Genomic DNA, 27,477 nt, shown 5'->3' with positions numbered 1-27,477 from the left:
TGTGTCTGATTCATCTTTTATAACTGACCATTCATTCACTTTTATTGGGCCTCGTGAGTCACCGGGTAAGTTGCTGTTTATAACTCCAGAAGGCTGTTATCACACCGCCGGTAGCGTGATGACCAGCAGGGAGCCGAGCGGCCGTCTCACAGGCGACCTTGGCTGTAAAATGATAAAAACAGCTTTTATAAACATCTGCTGTATCAATTAATCTAATATTTCCCATGGGCACGTGGATAATTGTTAACCTTTGACCAAGTGGGTGGTGCTCTCAAGGTCTATTGTCAACAGAGAATGTTGGGACATTAATGTGAATCCATTTTTAACAACATACCTCCTGTCAGAGATCACTTCAACTGTTTGGTCATGAGATGTTCTCAACAGATGTTTTTCCCATTTAAGCATCCAAGTTGTGCTCCTGCCACTACCTGTCCCCGCTCCCACTAGGTCATGAGTACGAGCTCTGTGTCAACATTTACTTTTAAGAAAGTCTCACTTTCATCTGCTTTCATTTTCTTAAACTCGTGTATGTGCAGTTTTTGCCACTTCATGATATCTTTCTCCCTGAATCAGATCTGTAATTTCAGTACATTCTGTTGATTATTTGCTACAGAGAATAACAAACTTCAAATCAGTCTCCCATCGGTTTGTTTTCTTCTGCATCACGTCCTTGCATTTTTATCCACAGGAGGCACCAGTGAGCCGGGCGAGGAGAACTCTGGATGAGTCAAAGACCACCTGCCTCCTCCACGTTCGTGCTGACTACCTCTACTACAAAAGATTCAAGTCTGTCGAAGCTGTTGTGGCTCAGGTGAGAAATTCAAAACTGCTTTATTTGCCACTTAAGAAGTTTGGCTTCCGATATTCAGGATTGCTGCAAAGGTTAGAAAGATTCACAAAAAGCTAAATAGAAACATGTAAAAAAAAAAAAACAAACAGCGAAGAATAGTTCTGATTCTTTGTGCTATTTTTGACATCACAAACAAAAGATCCCCTGCCTTTAGGGCCACAGGGCGCTCGTTTAAGAGCACAGTGTTTCTCTATTGGGACATCCTGCAGGAGCATCAAATAACAGCACATTTCCCCTCCTGTTGGCAGAACTCTCCACGCTTTGTTTACACACTCTTAACTGCATTCGTGTGTCCTGGAGTTTGGGTACACGGGTCACTTAATGTCATTCGTCGATAGTAAAACCTTATCCTAATGAAACAAGTGCAATCATTAGTCAGACTTTAAGTTATTATTCAAGCCTCTTGTTTCAAAATACAGGCAGACAAAAAAAACTGCATACTAAATCTATGGTTGTTTACTGCTTATCATCCTTTTTGTAACTGTACCAGCTAGTAGTTTAGTACACGGCGTCAGGCTTTACCTGCTATCATATTATTTAAATATTAAAGGAGCATTATGCTAGGCTAAGGTTGGATTTTGGTCACGACTTGAACTTTTGTCTGATTTTGTATCGACCAACATCAAAGGATTGAGTGGACAACAATTTGTGCTGCATTATTTACCTTTGAGATAGTCAACAATAAAAGTGTTTGCTACCTTGACGCCGAACGAAGATGCAAATGCCAGGCCCCGCTCTGACGCACACAGCAGCCGTGGCGCAATGCACTGCAGGGACATTGTGTTGCGCTGGCTGCAAACATGGCTAAATACGGCTCTGTGTCAGGTGCAAAGACCTGCACCAGAATTGTTATCATTTTTCTAAATAGTTTCTTCAGTATGTTCTTTAAAACATAAAAGTGACAACTATAAAACTGCCATGCTGAGAACAAGGTGAGGTTTAGATGTTAAATGCATGGTAAATGGTGAACTGTCCATGCTTTGCTTTATCTTGCCTTCCCTTTTTCACCAACTCTTTGAAAACTGAAGCCAAGCAGATAATAGCTATGGCTGGCTCTGCCTACCGAAACACGTTCTTTCACATCAGAATCAAAGTTTTAGAAAATCATTGATAAAAATGTGATGAATGGTAAACAGACTGGTTCTTCTATAGTGCTTTTCTGGTCTACCTGAGAACTCAAAGCGCTTTATGCTTTGACATAGGCGAATTTTCTCCAAGCACGACATCCCAGTACACTTCAGACCCAGCCACACCCTCAGACAAAAACTGGTTCATCCCAAGGACAAAACTCTAAAACGCAAGCTAAATATGTAGTGCAGTGCAGCGAGGAGTGCTCAGACCTCTACACTGGAGAAACCAAACAGCCACTCCATAAACCAGGGGTCCCCAATCTCAGTCCACGAGGGCCGGTGTCCCTGCAGGTTTTAGATCTCACCCTGGGTCAACACACCTGAATCACATGATTAGTTCATTACCAGGCCTCTGGAGAACTTCAAGACATGTTGAGGAGGTCATTTATCCATTTAAATCAGCTGTGATGGATCAAGGACACATCTAAAACCTGCAGGGACCCCTGCCATAAACACAAGGCACAACATGGAAGAGCCACCTGGACAGGACAAGATTCAGCTGTGCATCTGCATCTAAAGGTCAAAGGTCACTCTTTGGAGGATGCCAAAGTTCACATTTTGGACAGAGAAGACAGATGGTTTGAAAGAGGAGTAAGAGAAGCCATCTATATCCGCTGTAAACCACCATCTTTGAACAGAGGCTGTGGCTTACAACTCCAACTGTCTGCCACCTACAGTGCAGTTTTGAGATCATTGCAAGTGACCAATCAGAATGTTGTGACGTCATACTTTTGCGACTTCGGGAAAAACTGCCGTAAAACCAAAAACTGTACTTAAGCTGCGAGAAACTGCCTCTGTCCGCCAATCAACGGACCCTGACTCTGACCCTAACCCTTTAATAAACGCTAAGCAGAATTGATATTGTCCTTGGAACATTGGAATTTCATAAATGCACGAATGGCTTGGCGCGCCAAAGAATAACGTCACAACAATGTTATTGGTCACTTGCAATGTTGATCCTGGAACAACATTTACTATGTTGTTCCAGGAACAACACCAACACGATGATATCAGATCATCCCATGATCAATAGTGGGTCAATGACGCACTGAAGGGACAACTCCCACTACGGATTAAATACCTGGGACTCTCCATTTGGTTTTAGAACTGAAGAAGCTTCTCTGACCAAAGGTGAAACAAGTCCAGTCACTTTCTTCCCAAGCTCCTCAGACTACCATGACCTGGAGGACTGAGAACCTGCACAGACATATTTATGTATCATTCATCCATTCACACCCATTTATACAAGCACTGCTTTCTGTGCTTAAATGCTTTCCAGGCCAAGCTGGAGGTGGCAGAGCTGATGTTCGGATTTTCACTGGGAATGACCAAGGAGAGGATTAGTAATAAATATATCAGAGGTACAGCTCAGGTTGAGCAGTTTGGAGAAAGAGTTAAAGTGAAGGCTGAGATGGTTTGGATATGTGCAGAGGAGGGACTGTGGATATACTGGACAAAGAATGTTGAATATGGAGCTGCCAGTTAAGAGGAAATGAGGAAGATCAGAAAGAAGATTCATGGATGTAGTGAAGGAGGATGCGATAGAGACAGATGATCTGCTGTGGTGTCTCCTAAAGAGAGCAGCTGAATGAAGAAGAAGTAGGCGACTAACTTCTGATTGGGTGGAGTTATCCACAGTGCATCCGCTCTTTTCTTTATTTTTTAACAACACAAGCTTAAATCATGAAAATCCCTCCTTTGTAATGTTGCAGCTGTAGTAAAAGCCAACTCTGAGCTTACAGATGCAAGCTAAAAACATTTTTAATACTTTCCAGTTGAACAGGCGTTGAATTTAAAGGACATGCTGGGCTAAAATTCAACATCAATTCAATTCAATTTTATTTATACAGCACCAAATCACAAAAACAGTCGCCTCAAGGCTCTTTATATGGTAAGGTAGACCCTATAATAATAAATACAGCGAAAAAGCCAACAATCATGTGATCCTCTATGAGCAAGCACTTTGGCGACAGTGGGAAGGAAAAACTCCCTTTTAACAGGAAGAAACCTCCGACAGCACCAGGCTCAGGGAGGGGCGGGGCCATCTGCCACGACATCAGCAGACAAGCAGCTAAAAGCTTACTTTCTGCTGATGTCCCCGCATTGCCTCAATGCAGTCAGAAACATAATCAGACCGAGTACACAGAGAGGTCACATGATGCATTACTTTAAATTGAGTTTAGTTACAAGATGATACGATAATGCAAAAAACCCCTTCAGTATGATTATCTTTCTGATTCCTCCGAATTAAAAACCAATAAAGAGTCATTATTTTTGTGATAAAACAAGATAAGTGCACAGATGTGAGTTCATGCTCCCACGAATCTCTTTTTTTGACTAATTAAATCTCTTATTAGTCAAAGTCAAGTCAGTTAATGAGTAAGTCAGTTTGTCCTTAGTTTACTTGTTATTCTCTCTGGAGTTTCTTGTGCTGCCCACCCATTCAGCACCTCTTTGACCCGCCTCAGATTCTTTCCACCTTAAACAAGCACATTTGTTGTCTCTGGTTCAGCGCCAGACCTTTGTTGCACAGAGTGAGAAAATATACTGTATCTGATGCCGCGATGGGATCGTTGAGTGTAAATAAGCAAAACCTTGTTGTCAGAGGCTCCTGTCCCAGTTTGAATGTCTCCTACATCCAAGCTGTCAATATTTACATTCATGAGCATTTCCCCACAGGCGCTTTTGTACGTTTGTCTCCTGCTGTGCAGAATCAAACCTGCGCATGTGACCGGTGTGCACATGCTTTGCTGAAACTGTTACAATCTGTGCCAACCACAACAAAAACACCCAGTGCTTTATATAATACCTGACGCGACACATTTACATATATAACAGTCACATTGTTGTCAACAGATTTCTATTGTTCAATCTTTTCAAATCAGCAGGAGAAGGTTATCTTCAAGAAGAAAATATCAGTTATAGCACTGAAAGGATAAAATGCTAAACCTTCTGAAAATCTTGTTTTTATTTATAAATGAAATAGAATAAGTTAATATGATTTATCACTTAATGTTTTCATTTTTCCTTTTCTTGTCTTATTGTGACTTGTTAAAGGCAAAAATTTTTAGCTAATTTTTTAGCTTAACTTCAGAGAGATTCCTGTTGTTCTCGCATTAACTGTGGTTTCTCAGGTTGCCTCGTACATCCGGGCTGTGAATGACATCTACGACAAGGTGGACTTCAGTGGAATCCAGTTGATCAACTTTCAAGTCAAGTCCCTCAGAGTAAGCTTCAGAACAGGCCACAAACTCCACAAACCTTTGAGCAATGTTCTTCAGTTGCTGATCGCTGATAACACAGTGAAGCTTTTACAAATTCAAAATCATGTCATGAACAAGCTTTTTATTGAGATACTTGGGTTCATCAGTCGGTGATGGTGCCCATGTGTCTTCTTCTGGGAGTGGAAGTGAGTGACAGCAGCAAAATAAGCTGAAATACAGGACCTCAGAACTGTGGCGTGTTTGAGTGTTCCTGTGTTTGTCTGACTGTCTCCAGGTGATGACAGAAGAGGATAAAAATGACCCGCTGTCTCCTCTGTACATCGGCCCCGAGAAGCTGCTAAGTCTGTACTCGGAGAACAACTGGGGCAACTTCTGCCTGTCCTACCTGCTCACTGACAGAGACTACAGTGGAGTGCTCGGGCTTGCCTGGGAAGGCAAAGCCGGTGAGTCAGAATCACTTTGGCACTTTTACAAAAATCATAAACACATGACTTCTTCGTGTAACTAATGCATATGCAGCATGGTGGAAACACTGGTTTCCACAGCTACCGTAAATGTAATATTGTGTTTGGTTTCCTCACAAAAGAAGCACACAAAGAATTTGGGACACTTGTTAGGCTACGAACGAATGAACCTTTACTCATGCACAGAGCGAGTCAGGCTCCTGGAAATACGTCCACTGTTTAATAGACTACAAAATCTCTCCCTACAGAAGTTTTACGAACCATCTATTGACCGAGACCATCATGCATTGGACCAGTCAGTGGTAGCGTTGCAACTTAGCCACCCCAGTAAAATGATTTAATTAACAGCTATTAAAACATCAGTATAAGCTGTGTTTTGGCTCCTGAATACGAGTATGAGCTAAACTCTGGACTTGGACGAACAACTCAACATTTTTCAAGAATTGGGCAAAATAAACTCATTGTTTTTCCACGACACAGAGAGAATCAGTTCTCTTTCTCACAGGTAGCAGACATCATGATGCTATCTTCATCTTGTGCACTATCACTACTGATAACATGCTGCTGCTGGTAGCTACGCAACGTGTAGCACAAGCAGGACACAAGCAACACTCACTCGCTATGAACAAAATAAATAAAATAGTTTAAAAAAGGTGTTAGACAGAGCAGGTGTCCAACTATTACTTTGAGTTTAATCTGATTTGAATCTAACTTTAACTGAAAACAGTTTTACAAAGACCAAAAAAATGTAATTATTTATTAAAAATCCAAACTTTTAGCATTGTTAAGCATTTTCCAGCAGTTAATGGAGACTAAAATATTTGCTGGAGCATTTCTATACTGAAAAATTAAAAAGGATGCATTGAGAATATAAGCCAGGCTCAGCGTTATGCAAATACATTATACAGAATTATACAGAATGTGTGGATATGAGCCAGACAGTGTTAAAAAGTTTGTAACCTGGAAAAAGAACATTTAAATAAGAATGTGGATTAAATGAGGTATCTAAGTGGGTATAAGAACTATATACAATATATATTCCCCCCGATATGAAACCCCGACTTACGAAATTAATTCGTTCCCGAGGGTCTTTTGTAAGTCGAAAATTTTCGTAAGTTGAAGCACCCATTGCGCGTTTTGAGTGAGGCGATGCTGAATGATAGGCTATAGGTTAATTGCTAACTAGGACAACAATGCGTCGTTCAAGTGGAACAACGGAAGCCAAGGGGTTGTCACATGATTCGGAAGGCATTGTGGGCATTGTAGGCTCAGCCAATCAGAGCCAGCGGATATCGTTACTCGGGCATTTTGCCGTAACACAGGCAGAAATATTGCCGTCGGGGTTCCACTGTATATAGAAACACATATGTTTTATTATGTGCTGGTTGCCCTAAAATGCATCCAAGCATAGTTTTCCTTGTTCAAATGACAATGTTGCACAGTTACAGGAATTAGACAGTATTAGTCAGTTCCCGTAGATGTGCAGTATCATTGGTGTGCTGGAAGGACTTGACCACATGTATGAGAACTGTTGCGGTAGGAGGTTCTTGCTTGGTTCTGTGTCTCACATGCAGCATTTGATTGGTTAAACTCAGGGGCGTGAGAGCAGACCACCAGAATGACATACGATTACGGTGCGCTGAACCTTTGACACACACACACACACACACACACACACACACACACACAGCCGCTCCTAGACGACTTAGAGAGGATTGGAGCTGCATTCCACCACACGATTGCCATGGTGACATCTCACATAAGTAACACACACACACACACACACACACACACACACACACACACACAGTTACACTGTAAGGACTTTTCAGACTCATGTGATCTCCCATAGAAACAGCAGAGATGTTTGACCTCCACAGACTGATACACTCGACCTCCGTATGACCAGTTTCTTAGTGGTTTCAACACTGGCCCTTAAACTCAAAGACCCCGTTTCCATCTGCAGCCTCAGCAAAGTGCTGCATTCACACACATGCGGACACACACAACCCCCATCCACCACACCAAACTCCTCCTCTAACCCCTCCAAGTTGCGTTTTTCCATGTTAGTGGAAGATGGGGGGTTGGGCTCAGCTCAGAGTAAGTTTCCAGACATTACGTTTAGCGTTAATGAATCTTTACAATGGCCTCGAACATACATATACATACACAGAGGGGATATTCACCAGCTATATTAGACATGGAGAAACTTTAAAGGAAATGCTGCAAAGAAAACTTGAGAAAGCATGTTTATTTTCCATTACCATGGTTTGCTTTGGAAATGTAGCTTGTATCTGTAAAATAATTGCTGTATGAAAAGCTAGACAGAGCACAGCTGCTCTCCTTTAGATCCGACTCTTATTTGTGGTTAATCACCTTTCAGCCTGTGCCGGTGCATTCAGTGTAGGACGTTTAGATCTTTGTCACATGTCACCCACCCCCACCCACTCCCTTTGCCTGTACGCCTCACTGTCAGCTTTCAAACAAGGACAAAATGTCAAAGCGCAGTAAAATACAATGCAATGCATGGCATGCAGTTTGGAAAGCAGCGAAAGTAACTAATTACTATTAGGCCAGTTATTTGCTCTATAACTGTAAGTAGACCAATTAAAGGCTTTATGTGTGTTGTACCAAAAAAAGTCTTATTCAGATCAGGTGCATAAAATCTCAGCTATAACAAGCTGTTTAATAACCTTATTCTGTACTGGTGGCATGCAGGGCTCATAACTTGTGACTGAACTTCAAATTAATTCTGTCAGTGATTTTTCACACTGTAATCTGGAGAAATATGTGTGTAGTGAGTGGACAGAACTAATAATATATAATATATCCACATATATATGTCCATATAGCCATATATATATCCATAATATATATATAATAACTAGAATAATATAATTTCCATGGTTTCTTTACTTTACTTTAATTATTAAAGTAAAGTAAAGTATTAGAGTATTTAAAAGTAGAATGGGAGGCAGAGCCTTCAGTTTTCAGGCCCCTCTTCTGTGGAACCAGCTTCCAGTTTGGATTCGGGAGACAGACACTATCTCTACTTTTAAGATTAGGCTTCAAACTTTCCTTTTTGCTAAAGCATATAGTTAGGGCTGGACCAGGTGACCCTGAATCCTCCCTTAGTTATGCTGCAATAGACGTAGGCTGCCGGGGATTCCCATGATGCATTGAGATTTTCCTTTCCAGTCACCTTTCTCACTCACTATGTGTTAACAGACCTCTCTGCATTGAATCATATCTGTTATTAACCTCTGTCTCTCTTTCACAGCATGTCTTTTATCCTGTCTTCCTTCTCTCACCCCAACCGGTCACAGCAGATGGCCCCGCCCCTCCCTGAGCCTGGTTCTGCCGGAGGTTTCTTCCTGTTAAAAGGGAGTTTTTCCTTCCCACTGTCGCCAAAGTGCTTGCTCATAGGGGGTCATGTGATTGTTGGGTTTTTCTCTGTATCTATGAAGCGCCTTGAGGCGACTTTTGTTGTGATTTGGCGCTATATAAATAAAACTGAATTGAATTGAATTAAAGTCCTCAAACTTTAATCATCTAGGGTCTCTCCTGACACAATTAACTAGGAAAAAAAAGTAATTTCTTAAGATTTTTTTTGTTGTTACTGTCAATTTCCTGCATGTCCAGTACATGCAGGAGAATCAAAATACTGTTTCTCTCTCTCCTTATTATAAAGAAGAATTAAGAAAGATGAAGGACACATAAAAATCAAACCTATGTGCAACGGTGACAGCAGTAATAAAATGAATGCGTGCAAATAACCAGCAGTGGCAGCCTTTTCAATGCAATAGTTTCATTTTGTTATACTGACATTATTGGAGCTGAAAAACATACAAAGTGTAAGACCCCGGCTGATTAACAGCGGTGCTACACACCCGTCAGATTAAGTCTTTAGTCTCTGACCAATAAAAATGCTCGAAACAGCCTCATAACACAGCAAATAAACACACACAACTGCAAGGTCATTGAACTCTGGAGACAAAGACAGCCTTGAGCGGAAGCCTGTATAGACGTACATTATTTACAGTCCTTTTGGTTGCCTTCCTGAGTAGTACCAGGGTATTATCTGGGAACTAGTTGTTGTTTTTGGCACAAATGTTCACTGCATCTGCTTTTGCTGTTGAAGGTCTTATTTGGGTACCCGGACTCCCCCAGATATGTTCAGGTCTAAGGAAAGACCCTTTCCGTCTTTGTATTGTTTGCTCATTTACATTAAAACCATGTGTGTGTGTGTGTGTGTGTGTGCTGTGTAAGCATCTCAGTGTTTGTGTGTGCTATGATGTTAACTGATGCTGTGTCACCATATAAACTTTTTTTTTCTACCGTTAGTGTATGTATACAATATATACACGCATGTTTCCTGCTGATGGTGAGTGTGTGTGTGTGTACATTAGATTTAAGCGAGCCAGATGATTGTTTGCTCATGCAGACTGTGTTTATCCAGCAGGCTAATAATAGGAGTCTTTCAGTACGCGTCCTTTGTGTGTCAGAGACGAGAAGGAGAAAAGGAGAGGAACAGAGTGCAGGCCGACTCTGCGATCGCTTGCACGCTCGCTGCCAAAACCCACAGTGGGGACCTCTGATATAACACTCTTTCTAGGAAATGCAGCCCCTTGAATTAGGGGGACCATTTCAGGTCAAAAGGAGGGAATGGAGGAAAGAAGCAGCCAGCATTCTTCATCAATGTGACTGGAAAAGCCGTGCTCGGCAGTTTGACTTTTAACTATGCGGAGATTTATAGTAAAGGCAGTCTATCGTAATTATTTTTGTGTTTTTATCTAAAGCTTAAAAGCCTCAAAGTTTCAAATCCCAAAAGATAAAATAGCCTCAAACCTCCTTCGCTTATCTAGAAGACATTTTATTTGCTACAGCTTCCAGCCTGGTGTCATAGGGTACGCTTCTGTTTTTGTTTTCCGACCTCTGATTGTCCCTGACCCTTCCTGTCACACTTACATCCACTGCGTAACAAAGACATGCAGGTGGGAGATCCAGATGCCAGCGACATTTTCCCACAGTCCGCAATGACACCTGGTGAGCTCGGTTTTCTCAGAAACGGACGCGTATCTTGCAAGCTTTTCCTGCCAAAATGGTGGCGCTGATAACATTATGTAAGAGGATGTTACATAAAAGTCACGTGACGGCCAAGACCTGCAACCTCAACCGTGCACGGGAACCAATGAAAAGATGGGGAAGTAACTCCCCAGCTGTGCTTTGAAAACACGGGTTAGACTCCTCCAATGTTCGGTGTGTTGTTGACAATGAGAAGAACTGACCCTATAAGACTGAAAATTTAGTTAGATAACTTTGTTCATTGGATAAAGTATGATGTGAATACCAGTAGTTTGACAGTTTTTCTGACCTATAGGTGTGCAGCCTGACCAATCAGACTGGTTTCTGTAGCGCTAGCTCTGTGGCTGGCCAGCTGCAACGTTACATCACTTCCCAGATATCCCTCCATGTGATTGTGGACAGCTGTTTGTAATTGTAAGAATGGCTTTCAATGGATATTATGTAAACTGAAAGGCAATGACGACCACCACAGGAGAGCTCAGCAGGTTCACCTGACTCTAGCCACACCTCAAACTGGAGCCACAGTAGCAGAGCACTGTTGGTTTTAAAGTATTTCCAGTAGCACAAGGTCACTTATACAATCTTATCACCCTGTAAAGTAACAGGTGCAATCTGCTATGATTGTAAGATCTTCCTTATCAACTCAGGAGTAGGGATGGGTATCGTTTAGGTTTTATCCGATACCGGTGCCAAACCGGTACTTTTGAAACGGTGCCGGTGCTTAAACCGTGCTCAAACCGGTGCTTAAAGAATGGAGAACACAAAATTGGTCCAAAAACCTCTCATGTTCAGCTGTTTTTTTGTAAAAAGATAACAATGTTAGCCTTTTCAGCAGCTATGGGGCATATATGGTATCACTCTTGGCTGGAAGCAGAGCTTAAAAAATGGAAAAAACACAAACTTTGTCCAAAAACCTCTCATGTTTAACTTTTTTCCACTTTTTCTTTGGTCATTTTAGCCTTTTTGGCCAGGGTGAAGGGAGCATCTGCCATCAAACAAGAAGACAGCCGCATGTAGCTATGATGGTGTTTGCTAGTTCACCTTACATGCATTAATGTAATAACGTGGTTAGCCTACTCAACGTAAATTACACACGAACAACATTAAGCTACTCACGCAGAGAAGAACGGCTGCTGCTGCATCATCATCCTCATCATTTCTGCTACACTGGCAGGGCTAGGGGCCAGGACTCTCCTCTTCGGGTTTTTGGGGGATGTTGCTAACTCCGGGTCCGATAACAGGCACCACACCCACAGTAGATGCGCACGGTGTGAGGTCTCGCAGCAAACTATCAAATACGGCGCATTTTTTGGCTTTTAAAAAAAACGCTATGCGTCGGCAGGTGTTTCATCAGATTCGAGGTGTTACCTCCTTTGACAGTATCACAGTGTCAGCTTAAAGCACTTGTTGCAGCTGCTGAGTTTGCATATTTTGCTGTGAAGTACAGCCAGACTTTTGACCGCTTCGCCTTGGGCATTTTTAATCTGTAGCTCTGCTCTAAAAGAACGTACGTACCTGGACCCGCCTACTATCCTCGGAAACGTAAAATGATTGGCTAGAATTCAAAGTGTGTGACAGCTCAGGAAAAAAAAGCACCGAAATAAAGCACTGAAATGTGCGCTGCTTTTCGGTCTGGTTACTACCGTTTATGTCAGAACCATCCCTACTCAGGAGGCATTCATGAGGTTACAGCTTTGCAGTGACCTGTATTTCTACCTTCCTCAGCTGCTTCAGTGGTTTTTAAAATCCCATGTGGATCATTTGGTTGCAGCACTCAGAAGCTCCCCTCACTCACAACAGGTTGCAGCAAATGGTCGCCCCTCCCACAGCCTGGTTCTGCCACAGGTTTCTTCCTGTTAAAAGGAAGTTTTTCCTTCCCACTGTCACCAAAGTGCTTGTTCATAGAAGATTGTTTGATTGTTGAGGTTTTTTGGATAATTGTAAATTATTTACCTTACACTATAGGCATTAGTGTTGATTGATGATGATGATTTGCTGCTATATAAATAAACAGAAATGTATTAAATCGACAGCTATACAAAGATATGAACTAACTACAGTTGCATATAACATGACAAAATTAACCCTATAATGCCCTTTGTATCATATTTGATACATGAGTTTCTGAAACCTCTATCACATCAACATGATCAATACCTGCCATCATTTCAAAATGTTATGGACAAAACTCCTTTTTTGTATAAAATTAACAGTGTTGTTAACAAAAAGTTGCCAAAAATGCCCAATGCATCAAATGCAATACAAAAAATAATAAGATATATCATCAAAATATATCATACAAAAAATGATACAGCAAAAAAAAAAAGTGGATTTTGTTCTAAAGGTTAATAAACATCTGAGTTCCCAAAAAATCTGAATTCTCTGGCTATTTTTGATGGGTTGGGTTTTACAGGATTGAGATGAATTCATAAATATATGTAAAAGTTTTTCAGGAGAACGCTGAGATCAATCGGAATGTTCAGAAGTTTCAGCTTTTAAACTATATTTACTTTAAGTATTAACTTTAAGTGTCACATACTCAGTGAACCTCACAATCTCAGATATTGTCTTTTATTTTCTTTATCTAAGGAAACTGGGGAGGAGTGTGTTCAAAGCCCGCGACCCTCAAAAACGGAGTTAAATGCACCCTGAACACAGGTCTGGTCACAATTCAGAACTATGGACAGTTTCTGCCTCCTCGACGAGTCCAGCTGACTTTGGCACATGAGCTCGGCCACAGCCTTGGATCTCCGGTCAGTCACCACGAAAAACACCAGCAAAACAAAACATGATTACAATTCAACCAACAATTTATATAAAGATTTTTTCATATATGTCGGAACTTGTTGACGTCAGTTGTGGTTTAAATTATATCTAGAAGGTCGAACAGGAGGCCTTTTGTAGATATTGCAGAGGCAGACAGAGCAAGTTGTATTCAGTTCTATTTATGTATTTATTAAGTTGTATTTATCTGAGTGTACTGATAGCATTTCAACATCTTACCTTTAAAAAGTACATCTCAATCTTCTATGCTGCTATATCGCCATGGTGCAGCTAGCGTATGTTGATAATTTCCAGAACTACTGCAAAGGCTCCACGACCACAATTTCATGTTCATGTAAATCAAATTGTGGGTTATTAGACAGAGATGAACTGTAATCTGATTACTTTTTTAAAGTAACGAGTAAAGTAAGGGATTACTATCGCAAAAACGGTAATTAGATTACCGTTACTTTCCTGTAGGAACGCTGCATTACTGCGTTACTAAAACCGTGATTTTTTTGCAAGAATGTCTCATAACAGTGACGTAAGCGAGTGCGACGTTCGTGACAACAGCTGTGTGCAGATCAACAATGGATCATATATCGAGTGCGGGAGAGAGTATGAGCGTGCAGCGTTTAAAGCGTGGAAGTACTGACCTTACTTTGAGTTTGATTCCATAAAAAGTGACAAAAACATTAGTGTCCATTGTGTGTGGGAAGAAAACTTCTTTTTACAGTGAAAAAAACCCCTAAACAAACACCGAGTAGCTACCACGTAATGGGAAATTCACAGAGAAACTCACGGATTCTTCCACTGACTGCTGCGGCACACCTGCACCAGGGTAAACCTCCGCCTACCCCACTCCTGCTTTACAGGTGAAAATAGAGCAAAAGGACCGCTAGTCTTTGACTTTATTTATTTTCTGCTGTGTTTTACTTGCATCTATTTGAAAGACTGAGTGTAAACACACAAAAAAATATTTTATTTTATGTGCTGGAATGTGCAGAAAATAGGTTTAAATGTTAAACAAATTTCTTCCAGTCAGAGAATGTTGCATATAATTAAATTTTTGCTTGATGCATAAAGTTAAAAGATTAAAACTAATAAAACAAGTTTGAAAAAAAAAGAGACTTTTCCATTTGATTACATTTTGTATGATGGATTATGCAGAAAAAGTAGAATTGGGCTAAAAGATCTATCACTTTATCACCTATTCAGGTTGTAAATCGTGTTTTTAAAAAGTAACTAAGTAACTAAGTAATTAATTACTTTTGAAAATAAGTAATCAGTAAAGTAACGGGATTACTTTTTGGGGGAAGTAATCAGTAATTAGTTACTGATTACTTTTTTCAAGTAACTTGACCAACACTGGTTATTAGACAGACAGTGTTTTTGTTGAGAGACAGTAATGACTTAGCATTAGCCTAGCTTTAGTGACAACAGTGCTCCATGCACCAAAATAAGGCCAGGTGATTTCTGACTGAAGGATTACCTGTATTGGAAGCAGTCTTGCTCATGCTTAATAACTCTATTGAAATGAAAGCCAGATTGCTCAGCACCAAGAAAACAAAATCAAATGTATCATGCCTTTTCTTTTCTTTTTTTTAATGCAGCCATATCTGCTGCTGTTTCTGTTTGTTGTACTAATGAGTGACGGTAAAACGTGAGGAGACTTTTCAGTGTTTTGGGTTCAGCGTATCCTGGATGTCTGTTTGCTAGTTTCAACCTGAATCATTTCCATCTTTTATTTAAACATAAAACGACGTTGGCTGTTTGCTGAATGTGACGAGTCCCAGAGATTCAAAGTGTTGTGTCGCATATTCTCACACGGCTGTTTGCACCAGAACAAATTGTCTGTGAATGATTCACTTCTGTGGGCGTTGGAGACCTTGTCCTTTATTGACTGGTTTGTTTTCATAGGGACCCCTGTCTCAGTCTCACTGGTACATCTCAAAAAAGGGAACGGGAGGAGCTCTGATGTCAGTCACTTGTGTCCTATGGTTACTCTCTGTGTCCATAAGCAGAGCCTGGCAGTCTCTTCCGCCACCTCAATAACAGCACACACGTTATATAAGCGCACAAATGCCTGCACCTCAGTATGTGTGACAGCTGCTAACACCTCCAACCTTTCTCCTGCTGCCCAAAACGCCAGCAGCACTCCACACTCTCTTTTCACCCTGCTCTCTATTATCCATATTACCACACACTAAAGAGCCCTCTGAGGCATTCCTGAGCAGATTAGCTCTGCTATGTCAGACCCTGCTGGCTTTTTTATAAATTAAACTACTGTAAGCACAGAGCGCCCCTCTAATATCTTTGCTCCTTTGACAGCCATGTTTCCAGGCTGCATAGGATTGAGGAAGACATAAAGACATGTGACTGAAGGTCTCCCCTGCAACTTCATGGTGGAAAAAGCACAGGGGTGGACTGTGAGGGGGAGAAACTTTTGATTAAAAAGACGCATCTCTACACTGATCTTTAAACATGAATTCATCAGGTGAAATATAAAGAGGACATCATTGATGGGTTGGAAACAAGACCAAAGTTTGCAAAGGCAACCTTCACTATCTAAACCATTACACCTTGCAACTGTAAGTCAGCAACAACAAAATGAATTTTTGAAGGTCATTTATCAGACTGGCTTCCAGGTTAATATCTGAAAAGTTATATCTTTTCTTTGCTTTACCTCTAATATGAATGGATAAAAAGAAAATAACTATCAAAACCATCAAAGCAGATTTAGGCAGCAAGTCTTAATTTGCATTAAGTTGAAACGTCTTTTTTCAGGTGTAAAATGTAAATAAAAACAAAATGCAATGATTGGCAAATAAACTGATCCGCAAGGCCAGTAACGTTGTGGGGATGGAGCTGGACTCCCTTAAGGTGGTGTCGTAGAGGCGGATGTTGTCCAAGATAAGAACAATGTTGGATAATACCTCCCACCCACTCTATGACGTGCTGGCTAGCCACAGGAGCACGTTCAGTGAGAGACTGAAAAGCACCACTGAACCACACAGGAAATCATTGTTGTACCTTTTCCTTGTACAACTGTAAACACTGCAACAGTTACACCCTTTTTGCACACGTTCTTTACTACTCAGTAATGTTGCTGTCAATATTCTAGATATATATTTATAATCACCTCTGTCAATCCTTGATATTTATTATTGAGTGATTTGTAGTGTTGTATTTGTATCTGTAAATCTGTAACATCTGTAACACTGTTAAATAGTCTAGCCTGTTACTGTTACTGTTATTCATATTCATATAGGAACACTTTTAAGTTTTTCCCCTGTCCCCATATTTGTTTACAAGTGTTGCTGCTCCATAAATCATATTTACTTAAACTGTATAGTCATTGATTGCTGTAGTGGCAATTCCTTTTGTTTGACAAATCAAACATCCCACAATTAAAAGTCCACAAGCCACTGCTGCACTGAGATACTATTTCGTACGCAGGCAAAAGAAGTCCACTGTCCAAACTTGAAAGTTGCGTTTTTATGGTTTATTTTATCCAGTTTGGCAATAACAAGATCCATTTTTTTTTGTTACTTCCTGCTGCTTCTCCTGCTCTGGTAAAAAACCATAGGCCCACCCCAGTGCATGCTGGTCCTCTACCAGTCTCTTTATTTATAGAAAACAAAATGGCCCTACAGCTCTTCCTGACTAATTTAACAAAGTAACATCAAACAAACTTTGAAACAAAATATTAACCAACAAATAAACTTGTAAACAAACCCCAAAATATAAGTAAACTAACAACAAACTTTAACTAATTTCAAAAATAAGAAAAAATAAGAACAAATAGCTCCAACAATTGCTTTATCCTTTGTTCGTGAATATTTTGTTGTCCCGCTCCTTATTTTCTCATTGTATTCTGGGGGGTGTGGTGCATAGAGCTCATGTATATTTGTATAAGAAGAAACATTCAGTACCTCATAAAATACAAGGAAATAGCCTGAATTGGAAAAGCTTTCTAGTATAAACATTTATCTTTGTTTTGGTTGTGTTTAAGCTAAAATCACATCGTGTCTGTGAAAACAGCATCTGTAGACTGCTACAGGTGCTCAGAAAGTAAACAGGAAGTGCTGTTACATACATTTCTGCAGAGGTATTGAACACAGCTTTGCTTTTCTTCCTGTTTTTCAACTTTAAAGAAAGCGTAGTTCTGGTATACACTAGAAGCGAATACAAGGTTTGGTGTAAAGTCTGAAGCCCCCACAAAAGAAACTGAGGCATGAGAGTGGAAACACAATTCAAGTTAGTTTTATGCATGCTGAAAGAAAGACTTCCAACATCTGCTGTGTTGCAGATGCCCTGGCAAAGCCAGAGCTGCAGATAGTGAGAGATAAAGTGACGACTGTATAATCACAAGTGTCTTTCAACCTAATCTTAAACATATGCAAAAATATCCACATCAATGCCGTTTCCCTCAGCATGTTTGCATGTTCACTTCAAGTCCCAATAATTCATCAGAGACTTTGACATCCTAAGAGTATGAGCTCCAGAAAAAGAGGAAGCTCTAGTTTTATTGCACATGTGGAACACATCACTAGATGGACAGGGGATTCAAGATTTGTCTTTTTGCTCTTAAAAGTAAAACTGTCCTTTCAGCTGATGGACATGACTGGAAAAGCTCCTGTGATCAGTGAAGGAAGTTGATTCCTCGATCTATATTTAAGAGGTGGAAGCAAATATCTTCAGCTTGGGTTGATCATCCGTTTCCGCCTGCTGCTTCTGTTTACAGTCGAGTGAAGATGCTTGGCGTTTTGTCTGTGTTTCAGCACGATGAGGGCGCTAACTGCGGCAACCTCGGCTCCAATGGCGGTAAAGGCAGGTACCTGATGTTTCCTTACGCCACAGACGGGGCGCGTGAAAACAACGATAAATTCTCACCCTGCAGCATCAAACACGTTAGCAACATCCTGAAGCTGAAGAAAGATGACTGCTTCACGGGTGAGGAAGAAATATCAGTGTCCTGCGTGCTGTTTACATTGTGCACTTGTTGCTGCAGCCTTCAGGCTATATCTGTATGTGTGCATCTGCTCGTGTGTTTATCTGCTTGTCTGTTCATTTTGGCCAGTCAGTGATCAGCCCATCTGTGGAAACCAGATCATAGAGGAAGGTGAGGAGTGTGATGTCGGTAACAAAGATGCAGATCTCTGCTGCTACAGTGCTAAAGAGCCTGTAGGAATCCAGTGTCACCTCAAGCCTCGTAAAATCTGCAGGTACTCCACATGTACACAACACCAAAGTGTGCGAAAATGATTTCCAAAACTGTAATTAACTGTTCAAGTCTTTCTGAATATTTGTAGTTCAATCATGTATGGGTTTGAGGTTAATAAATTTAAATATTCATCATCAGTCTTTCATCTAAACTATTTATATTCTAGTTTTGAGATGCAGGCTTTGTTTAGTTTAGATGTAGCTCTCATGTGCAGCCATGTTTGTGGTGTTTTTTCTCTTCCATTCATCAGTCCAAGTCAGGGCCTGTGTTGTGGCCAGAAGTGCGATTTTAAGCCAGAGGGTCAGAGGTGCAACGAGGAGACAGAGTGCCAGAAAGCGAGCGTGTGCTCAGGACTCTCCCCGCTCTGCCCCAAACCAGCTGCCAAGGAAAACCTCACTGTGTGCAGTCAGGGCACGCGTGTCTGCCTGAAAGGGGTGAGGCGGGCACATCCACCACACCAGAGCGTTACTTAACACACTCCGTTACCCAATGAGGGAAAGTGTGCAAGTGTGCAGCAATGTTGCAAAGTATGTTAGTCTTGACCTTGAAAGCAGCACATGGCAATAGACTTTCAGTACAAGGTTCATTTAGTAGCTTTTCCAGAGATTTCTTTTTCATCATGTCCACTCGTCAGACACCTTATTAAGTGAAGATGGGCACAGTGTGGTCATAAGGACATGGTCATAGTCTGCAAAAATACTCAGGTAGGCTGTGGAATTTGTCAAAGCCAAATTCTGACTCTACTATTACAATGTTGCAGAACTTCAAAGAGACTCATCAGACCAGACAACAGTTTTTCGATCTTCTAAGGTCCAATTTTAACAATCCCGTACGCGCGGTTTCTTGTTATGAGTGGCATCTGGAGTGGTCTTTTGCTACTCTGGTTCATCTTTCGGAGATATGAAAAAGAGTTCTTCATATGTTGACGCAACCTCTGACATCAACAAGGCATTTTCATGACACTGAGTGGATATTTTTTCTTTATTAAGACCACTCTCTGTAAACCCTCGACATGGTTGTGTGGTAAAATCCCAGCAGATCAGCAGTTTCGGATATACTCAGACCAGCCTGTCTGGCAACAACTCTGCCACATGATTGGTTCATTAGATATATACATTGTTCGGTTGAGCAGCGGTTCCTAACAAAGTGTTCAGTGAGTGAGTTTGTTGTGTTGTGTGTCAGCGCTAGGGATGGGTATCGTTTAGGTTTTATCCGATACCGGTGCCAAACCGGTACTTTTGAAACGGTGCTCGAACCGGTGCTTAAAGAACGGAGAACACAAAATTGGTCCAAAAACCTCTCATGTTCAGCTGTTTTTTCGTAAAAAGATAACAATGTTAGCCTTTTCTGCAGCTATAGGGCATGTATGGTATCATTCTTGACTGGAAGCAGAGCTTAAACAATGGAAAAAACACAAACTTTGTCCAAAAACCTCTCATGTTTAACTGTTTTCCACTTTTTCTTTGGTCATTTTAGCCTTTTTGGCCAGGGTGAAGGGAGTATCTGCCATCAAACAAGAAGACAGCCGCATGTAGCTATGATGATGTTTGCTAGTTCACCTTACATGCATTAATGTAATAACGTGGTTAGCCTACTCAACGTAAATTACACACGAACAACATTAAGCTACTCACGCAGAGAAGAACGGCTGCTGCTGCATCATCATCCTCATCATTTCTGCTACACTGGCAGGGCTAGGGGCCAGGACTCTCCTCTTCGGGTTCATGTTGCTAACTCCGGCTCCGATAACAGGCACCACACCCGCAGTAGATGTGCTCGGTGTGAGGTCTCGCAGCAAGCTATCAAATACGGCACATTTCTCGGCTTTTAAAAAAACGCTATGCGTCGCCAGGTGTTTCATCGGATTTGAGGTGTTACCTCCTTTGACAGTATCACAGTATCACCTTAAAGCACTTGTTGCAGCTGCTGAGTTTGCATATTTTGCTGTGAAGTACAGCCAGACTTTTGACCGCTTCGCCTTGGGCATTTTTAATCTGTAGCTCTGCTCTAAAAGAACGTACGTACCTGGACCCGCCTACTATCCTCGGAAACGTAAAATGATTGGCTAGAATCTAAAGTGTATCACAGCTCAGGAAAATAAAGCACCGAAATGTGCGCTGCCTTTCGGTCTGGTTACTACCGTTTATGTCAGATACCGGTACCCATCCCTAGTCAGCGCTAAACCTAATATCGTAATCATACAAAAATATCAGTGTCAATGATATTTGTTGTATTTGGCACAACAAGCAACTTTTTTTTGATAAAACTGTGTCGTCTGCATACGCAGAAATTCACATTACATTTCAGCCAGAGTCTCACTTATTTTAAATAAAAGTTAAGAAATTTCTCCACTTGAAATCGTTGCTGCAGAAAGGTGACTTAACTGCAAACTAGCCTTGCTTTTATATAGTAGTTCTCTATTGCAAAGAGACGTGTTACGGATGAGTTGCACTCATCAGTGCAGACTGACTCAGGCTGATTGCATATTGCAGACAGAATGCTAACACATAAGCAGTCTGTCTACTTTTATAGAAGAGAGCACGATTATTTGCAAACACTCACCAGTGTGCCTGAGAGTGCAGAGAGTGCAAGTTGCCTCCCATCAGCTGACTTGTGCATTTGCCTCCTGATTAAAAGTGATTGAGGGCGTTGCACACAAATAAGTTCGGCTGTTTCCAGTTTCTCATTTAAAATACAATCAAGTGCTTCCTGTTTTTGTTTTAGGTAGCACGAAATGAAAATTATCTTGAAATAATCAGAACATTTAAAACCCACTGTCTGTGCTTACTGGCAGGTATTACAGGTGTAAACAAATGTGCCAGTTTAACACAGCATTTCTGAAAAAAGAAGAGAAAAATCCTTTTTAACCAGCAGGATAACAACAGGATCTCCCTCCAAAATTAAACACAGACGTCACGCTGTCCTCTCAGCAGGAGAACATTTATTCCAGCTGTGACTGTGGTTTTCTGGATATATTATTCTCCAGATGTTTTAACCTCATCTACCCTGGATGACCTGATCCGGGAACATAAAATATAAAACCCCAAACGTAAAACATGATAAAAGGCTTTTTAAAAGATGTAAGTAATAGTGTAAACCAAGAAAGGGAAAACTTATCTTTAGTTAAAATTCTCAAATTCCTCTTTTTTTTTCACTGACACTGATATATTATTTCCAACGAAACACAAAACAGAAAAAAAAACTTCAAACAAACATATTCGGTTCATCAAAACATGTCAAACATAAATTTACTTCAGGCTTAAAAAACAACAAAAGAAAACACATCTGTGATGCAGATCCCCACATTACAAAGTCTCAGAAAGTTTCTAAAATCTGTCGAACACTATATAAGTGTCTGTAAGTGTTATATACACTGAAAAAGTTAATGCAACACAAGCGCCCCAGTACATCTTACCTGTCATTGTCCCCAGTTTTCTTATGAGACATTAGCCAGGAATGGTTATGAATGGCTAAATCTGATGTATTAACATGAAATGAAAAACAATCCCTAAACTAGCTCATGTCTTTTTGTGTGTGTACGTATTTGAGTATTCGAACTAGTGTTGTTTGAATTGAACCTGGTATACTTTTCTGTATTTTTTCTTGACTTCAAATCGTTCTTTAATGCCCTAGGCTCTGTATGACATCAAAGAGAGCACATATGTCTAATATGGTGCACAGGCACATGGCTCGGGCTGTGAGGAAAGAAGCCCCGCCCACCTTTAGTTCAAATCTCCTGTTTGTGGGAGGTAGCCAATGAGATATAAGAATGCTTAAATGGAGGGTCCAGTGTACGATAAATAAGGATCTTTATGATCTCTGGTAGAGTCCAGTAATAAAAACATGGATCTGGAAACTAACACAATAGGTCCTCTTTAAAACATAAATATAGATATATAAATTTTAATTCACTGCTAATTCGCATGACTGACATAAACTGTAAGGTAGTGAAATAATCCAATTACCTACCAATCGAGTCAATATTTTGATCATCAACAATCAGTGTTGGGAAGGTTACTTTTAAAATGTATTCCATTACAGAATACAGAATACATGCCCCAAAATGTATTCTGTAACGTATTCCATTACGTTACTCAATGAGAGTAACGTATTCTGAATACTTTGGATTACTTAATATATTATCATGCTGTTTACAACTACATGAATGTACTATTGCTGTGATTTATTACTGTTACTGAAGGTCCGCGGCTCCGAACCGTAGTAAAGGGACCTCTGGCTAATACATCGGGTTCGTGTCAGGCTCGTAGCCGAAAACTAGCTTTACTTTGTTGTCCGGGTCAACTTTGCGACAGAGAGAGGCGTTGAAAGGCTGCTCCAACGGAACTTATTGTTTCAGAGGAAAACACGAACACGGTGTACAGTCGAGTCTTAATAGCTTACTTACAACTGGGCTCGTCAGGCACTCTTCTTGGCTGCAGTGGTTATTATTATATTTACATGCTTCCAGCTCCCGTTTTTGCTCGATGACAGCTCGTACTTTTCCACTCGCCTTTTTCTCCCTCCCTCGCTCACAGACACATAACGTGTATGTCAGTCCATTCTCCCTGCAGCACGGACTACACTGCCCATGATGCTACATTCTTTAGAGCTATACCGGTAGCATTCTGCCTATTAGCTTAGCACAACAACAACAAAAAGGCCTCTCTCACCCAGGAAACACGCAGAGAGAGAGCGGCACCCTGTAACCATGGCAACCATAACGCTGCCACCTGGAACAACAGAACGTAGCTGTCAAACAAAACCCAAACAGTCCTGACCCGCCACAATATGAAACAGGAAAGTACCGCCGTGTAATCCATTTATTTCAACAAAGTAACTGTATTCTAAATACCACCTTTTTAAACGGTAACTGTACCGGAATACAGTTGCTCATATTTTGTATTTTAAATACGTAACGGCGGTACATGTATTCCGTTACTCCCCAACACTGTCAACAATAGACGTACTGATATTGATGAACTTGAACTGGCTCTTATTTGTCTTAATTTCTTCCATCATAGTTCTCCCAGCTTCTTCTGACTCGACATCCTAACTGTAGTATCTGTTCGTCTCTGAAGGTCTGCACTGGGTCGGTTTGTGTGAAGCACCACCTGGAGAAGTGCGACTGTCCAGGAGACTCCATGAGGGACAAATGCCACATGTGCTGCCAGAAGCCCGGTAACCATGGGAACATGTGTCCTCTGCTACAGAGGAATGTGTTTACACGCCATGTCTCAACAACTCAGGCTGTGTTAATTAGTGCTGAGGTTACATTTCTAAACGATTGTGTTCACAGATCGTAGTTATTAAAGTGTTAAACTGTTTCTCAAACTCCGGTTTCCATTTCATATTGTCAGGTTTTGAGTAAGTGGCATATCTCTTTATGATATACACACACAGGCTGGTATGCGGCTCAAGAAACTTGCTTTTGTAAAGTATAAACAGTATTTATACTCTCTCTCTATGTGTGTGTAATGTTTCTGTAACTTGATTTGATTTCCTTTGTTTGTATTTCTTGCAGCTCAGCCTGAGACTTGCGCGAGCACCACATCGTCTGTTCTGTCCGATCACTTCCACAAAAAAGTGTTGCCCCTGGTGGGCGGTGCGCCGTGCTCTGGAAACCGTGGATACTGCGACAAATTTCACGTATGCCGCATCCTCGATGCAGACGGCCCCATCGCGAGACTGAAGAACTCCTTTCTTCATTTAGATGACTTCGACGACGTGGGAGAGTGGATGAAGGTGGAATCCACATTAGTGTGATAACATCAGAATAAGATAAATACAATGATTGTCAGGTTTTGCTGCGTGGCAGGCACAGTTGGACCCAAGCTCAGGACCCAAAAAATGGCTTTATTTCTGAAGGTAATAGGGCAGAGTGGACACACCTGAGGAACACAGCTGAACAGAATCCGACTGACGAGACAGGGGAAGCAAAACTGAACATGATACATAGGAGACCTTAGACCAGCGGTCCCCAACCCCCGGGCCTCGGACCGGTACCGGTCCGTGAGTCGTTTGGTACCGGGCCGCGAGAGTTGAGGCTCAGGTGTGAAATGTATAGTTTTCAGGGTTTTTATCGGTTTTCAGCGTTATTTTGTTATCGTTTTTATCGTTTACTCGGTTTTCCTGGGTCTTTTCACGTGTGTTATGAATAAATGTTATTTTTTTCGGTACCGGTACTAGTTTTATTTTGTTGTATTTATCGGCGACACCTTAAAGGCCGGTCCATGAAAATATTGTCGGGCATAAACCGGTCCGTGGCGCAAAAAAGGTTGGGGACCGCTGCCTTAGACTATTAAAATAAAACAGGAAGAAACACTGAGCCTAAGACATGAGGGATTGTAGATGGGTCTAAATAAATAAAAATAAATAAAAATCTGCCTCAAAATCTATTCAATCTACACATGGCTATAAAACATGCAGCTTATCTACTAGAAGCTCCTCTACTCTACTTGTTGAAGTATACTTGTTCATCTGTATGAGTCGGTGAACTTTAGGTTAAAAGCTCTTAGGTATAAGAAAAGGTGCTCGTGAGAAAGATGGTTGTAGTAATAAAGTACTTTTTGTGCAGAAGAAAAGTCCTCTTTCCTTCAGATTAGGTATGATCCAAAAAAGAGGTTTACGACTGACGGCCTGTAGATCCACGTGATGAGCCCATCACATTATTTGGCTGATATGCATTTGGCAGCTGCAGAACATTGGTTTTCTCTATCGGGGCCATATGTTGTTCATATCTGAGTGTTCAGTGTTCAGTCTTAAAACAAAGTCTTTTCTACAGTTTCTGGGTTGAAATGGTGTGGAAAGCACGTGCAGCAGGCCTTGAAACATGTTTTCTTTCAGCCGGTGGATGCGTCAGAAGTGTTACTCAATCGGTAGAGTTACCCAAAAGATCAGCTACCATATGTGCTCCCTGTGTAACAAAACAGGATGTTTGGCCATTGTGTTCATTTGAATAAAACAAGTAATTCAAAATGATATAGACCTTTTTTTTAATCCCTCTTGGTATCCTATTGGTCACTGGGAGAAACTGTGTATTTCCCAACCAGTAGGTGAGTAGTTGCAGGAGGTTGTTGGCTGTCACTGTGTGACATCAGTCACAAAAGTCACAACCAGTGGAATACTCCCTTTTCCCTAGAAACTAGTGGTTGCTAGGTAGTCATCAGCCAGTATATAGGTTATTGTGACTGGGACCTAACCAGTATGAAACCACAAAGCATTATAGACTGAAACTTTTGAAAGAAGAAACTGCACATGTAGTGTTTAAGTATCTGCTTCATAAACAAAAAGAGACACGATTGCGAAAGAAAAGGTAGATTAATACTCAGTAATAACACGGTAATAGCACAATAATAACATTATAATGGCCTGTAATGCTATTTAATTATAACATTATTACTAAATAATAGCTTTGTATCAGTGATGGGTTCTAGCTGAGTGATATTAGACTGATTTATGTAACGGGGGGTAATAACTGAGGGAATAATATGAAAGTGAACAATAATGAACAATAAGGCAAAATCAGTGAGGTAATATTTTTGGCAAAGATATGAAAACATTTGAACAATAAAATTATTCTTTCTGCTCAACATTTTAAATTAAAGATTTTTATTCTAGTGATCTTAATCTTAATCTTAAACCAAACAACACCAATGCTTCCAGCTTATTCGAAATCATGTTTCTGTTTATTCTCCTCAGGCTCACTGGTGGGCCATCCTGCTGGCTATCCTGACGCTGTCTGGAGTCATGGGCTGCACCGTCTGCCTCTGCAGCATTAAACTGGACACACGTAACTTGGAGTGACTTTTTATCCCTGAAGACTCTTGAATAAACGTCCTTTACCTGAGATCTTCAGGTGCCACGTCGAGGAGGATTCATCAGCTTTGTTCAACTGCCCAAAAACTCAGTCATGTTCACCGATGTCTTTGTGTAACTCTTCACATTTAGGAAAGACGCAAGCGTCTCCTGTGACGTACGTGTTGTGCAAATTGTTGCTTCTTCTGCTGCCAAATGTGGGTCAGTCAGCTGCCCCTCAGAAAGCTGAAGCACCGCTGCAATGTAAAGCCATCTGTCACAACAAAGTCTTAAATGCACGAGGCCTGTTTAAGACACTAATTTCAGGAGCATCCAGCTATCTCAACCATAACAACACCTGCAACTGAAGGGTCTGCGTGTACAAAGAGTTTGACGTTACTTTCTTTCAGTAGATACTATTTTTATCTTCAATCTTCTTAACAACCTACATAACAGTTTAGAATAAGATGTAAAACAAACTTATCTACGAGGTCAAACCAGCAAGTTGCAACCTTTGTGGTCCTGTAAGGAACCAAAGTGTGGTTAAACTAAAGCTGACGCTGCAGTTTACGGTGTCCTTACTCAGCATATCTTTGGGGTCACCTTGACACATGTAGCCAAACACGTGTCACAACAGCACAATTACAAGGACTTGCAGAAACAACACAGCTTTTATATCAGAAACAGTTGTGAGTGTTTAAATTGTTAAAACTGTTTAGATCAAACACACTTTGATAATATTTTTTAATGGAACAAACAGCCTTGAGATGGTAAATAAGACTGATAATTATTTTTTTTTTTATACTGAGCGAGCAAGGAAGAAAAGTTGAGCATTTCTCTCGACCTTTAAAAAAATGCAAGCTCAAGACGACCTCTCAGGTGACACGCTGGTTTTATTAAAGAACTTATACAATAAAGAGACGTATTTACAGCTATGTAC

At 40.8% G+C, this 27,477-nt stretch overlaps 1 protein-coding gene across 1 annotated transcript in view; it reads left to right on the top strand.

Moving 5' to 3' along the window:
• The window catches only part of si:ch1073-396h14.1 (disintegrin and metalloproteinase domain-containing protein 10), a 37,856-nt gene extending 10,379 nt beyond the window's left edge, over positions 1-27,477 (top strand). The window contains exons 6-15 of the mRNA XM_087835897.1: positions 689-811; positions 5,115-5,207; positions 5,479-5,647; positions 13,343-13,506; positions 18,301-18,472; positions 18,600-18,744; positions 18,994-19,177; positions 23,822-23,921; positions 24,265-24,485; positions 26,442-27,477. Of these exons, the coding sequence (XP_087692023.1) occupies positions 689-811; positions 5,115-5,207; positions 5,479-5,647; positions 13,343-13,506; positions 18,301-18,472; positions 18,600-18,744; positions 18,994-19,177; positions 23,822-23,921; positions 24,265-24,485; positions 26,442-26,546 (1,476 nt within the window). The 3' untranslated portion in view covers positions 26,547-27,477. The remainder of the gene's footprint in view (positions 1-688; positions 812-5,114; positions 5,208-5,478; positions 5,648-13,342; positions 13,507-18,300; positions 18,473-18,599; positions 18,745-18,993; positions 19,178-23,821; positions 23,922-24,264; positions 24,486-26,441) is intronic.

The sequence above is a fragment of the Neolamprologus brichardi genome, chromosome 23 (genome assembly GCF_056152115.1).
Source record: "Neolamprologus brichardi isolate AB-2024 chromosome 23, ASM5615211v1, whole genome shotgun sequence".
NCBI classification, from domain to species: domain Eukaryota; kingdom Metazoa; phylum Chordata; class Actinopteri; order Cichliformes; family Cichlidae; genus Neolamprologus; species Neolamprologus brichardi.
The sequence above is the reverse complement of the archived record's forward strand: the minus strand, read 5'-3'. Positions and strand labels throughout refer to the sequence as shown.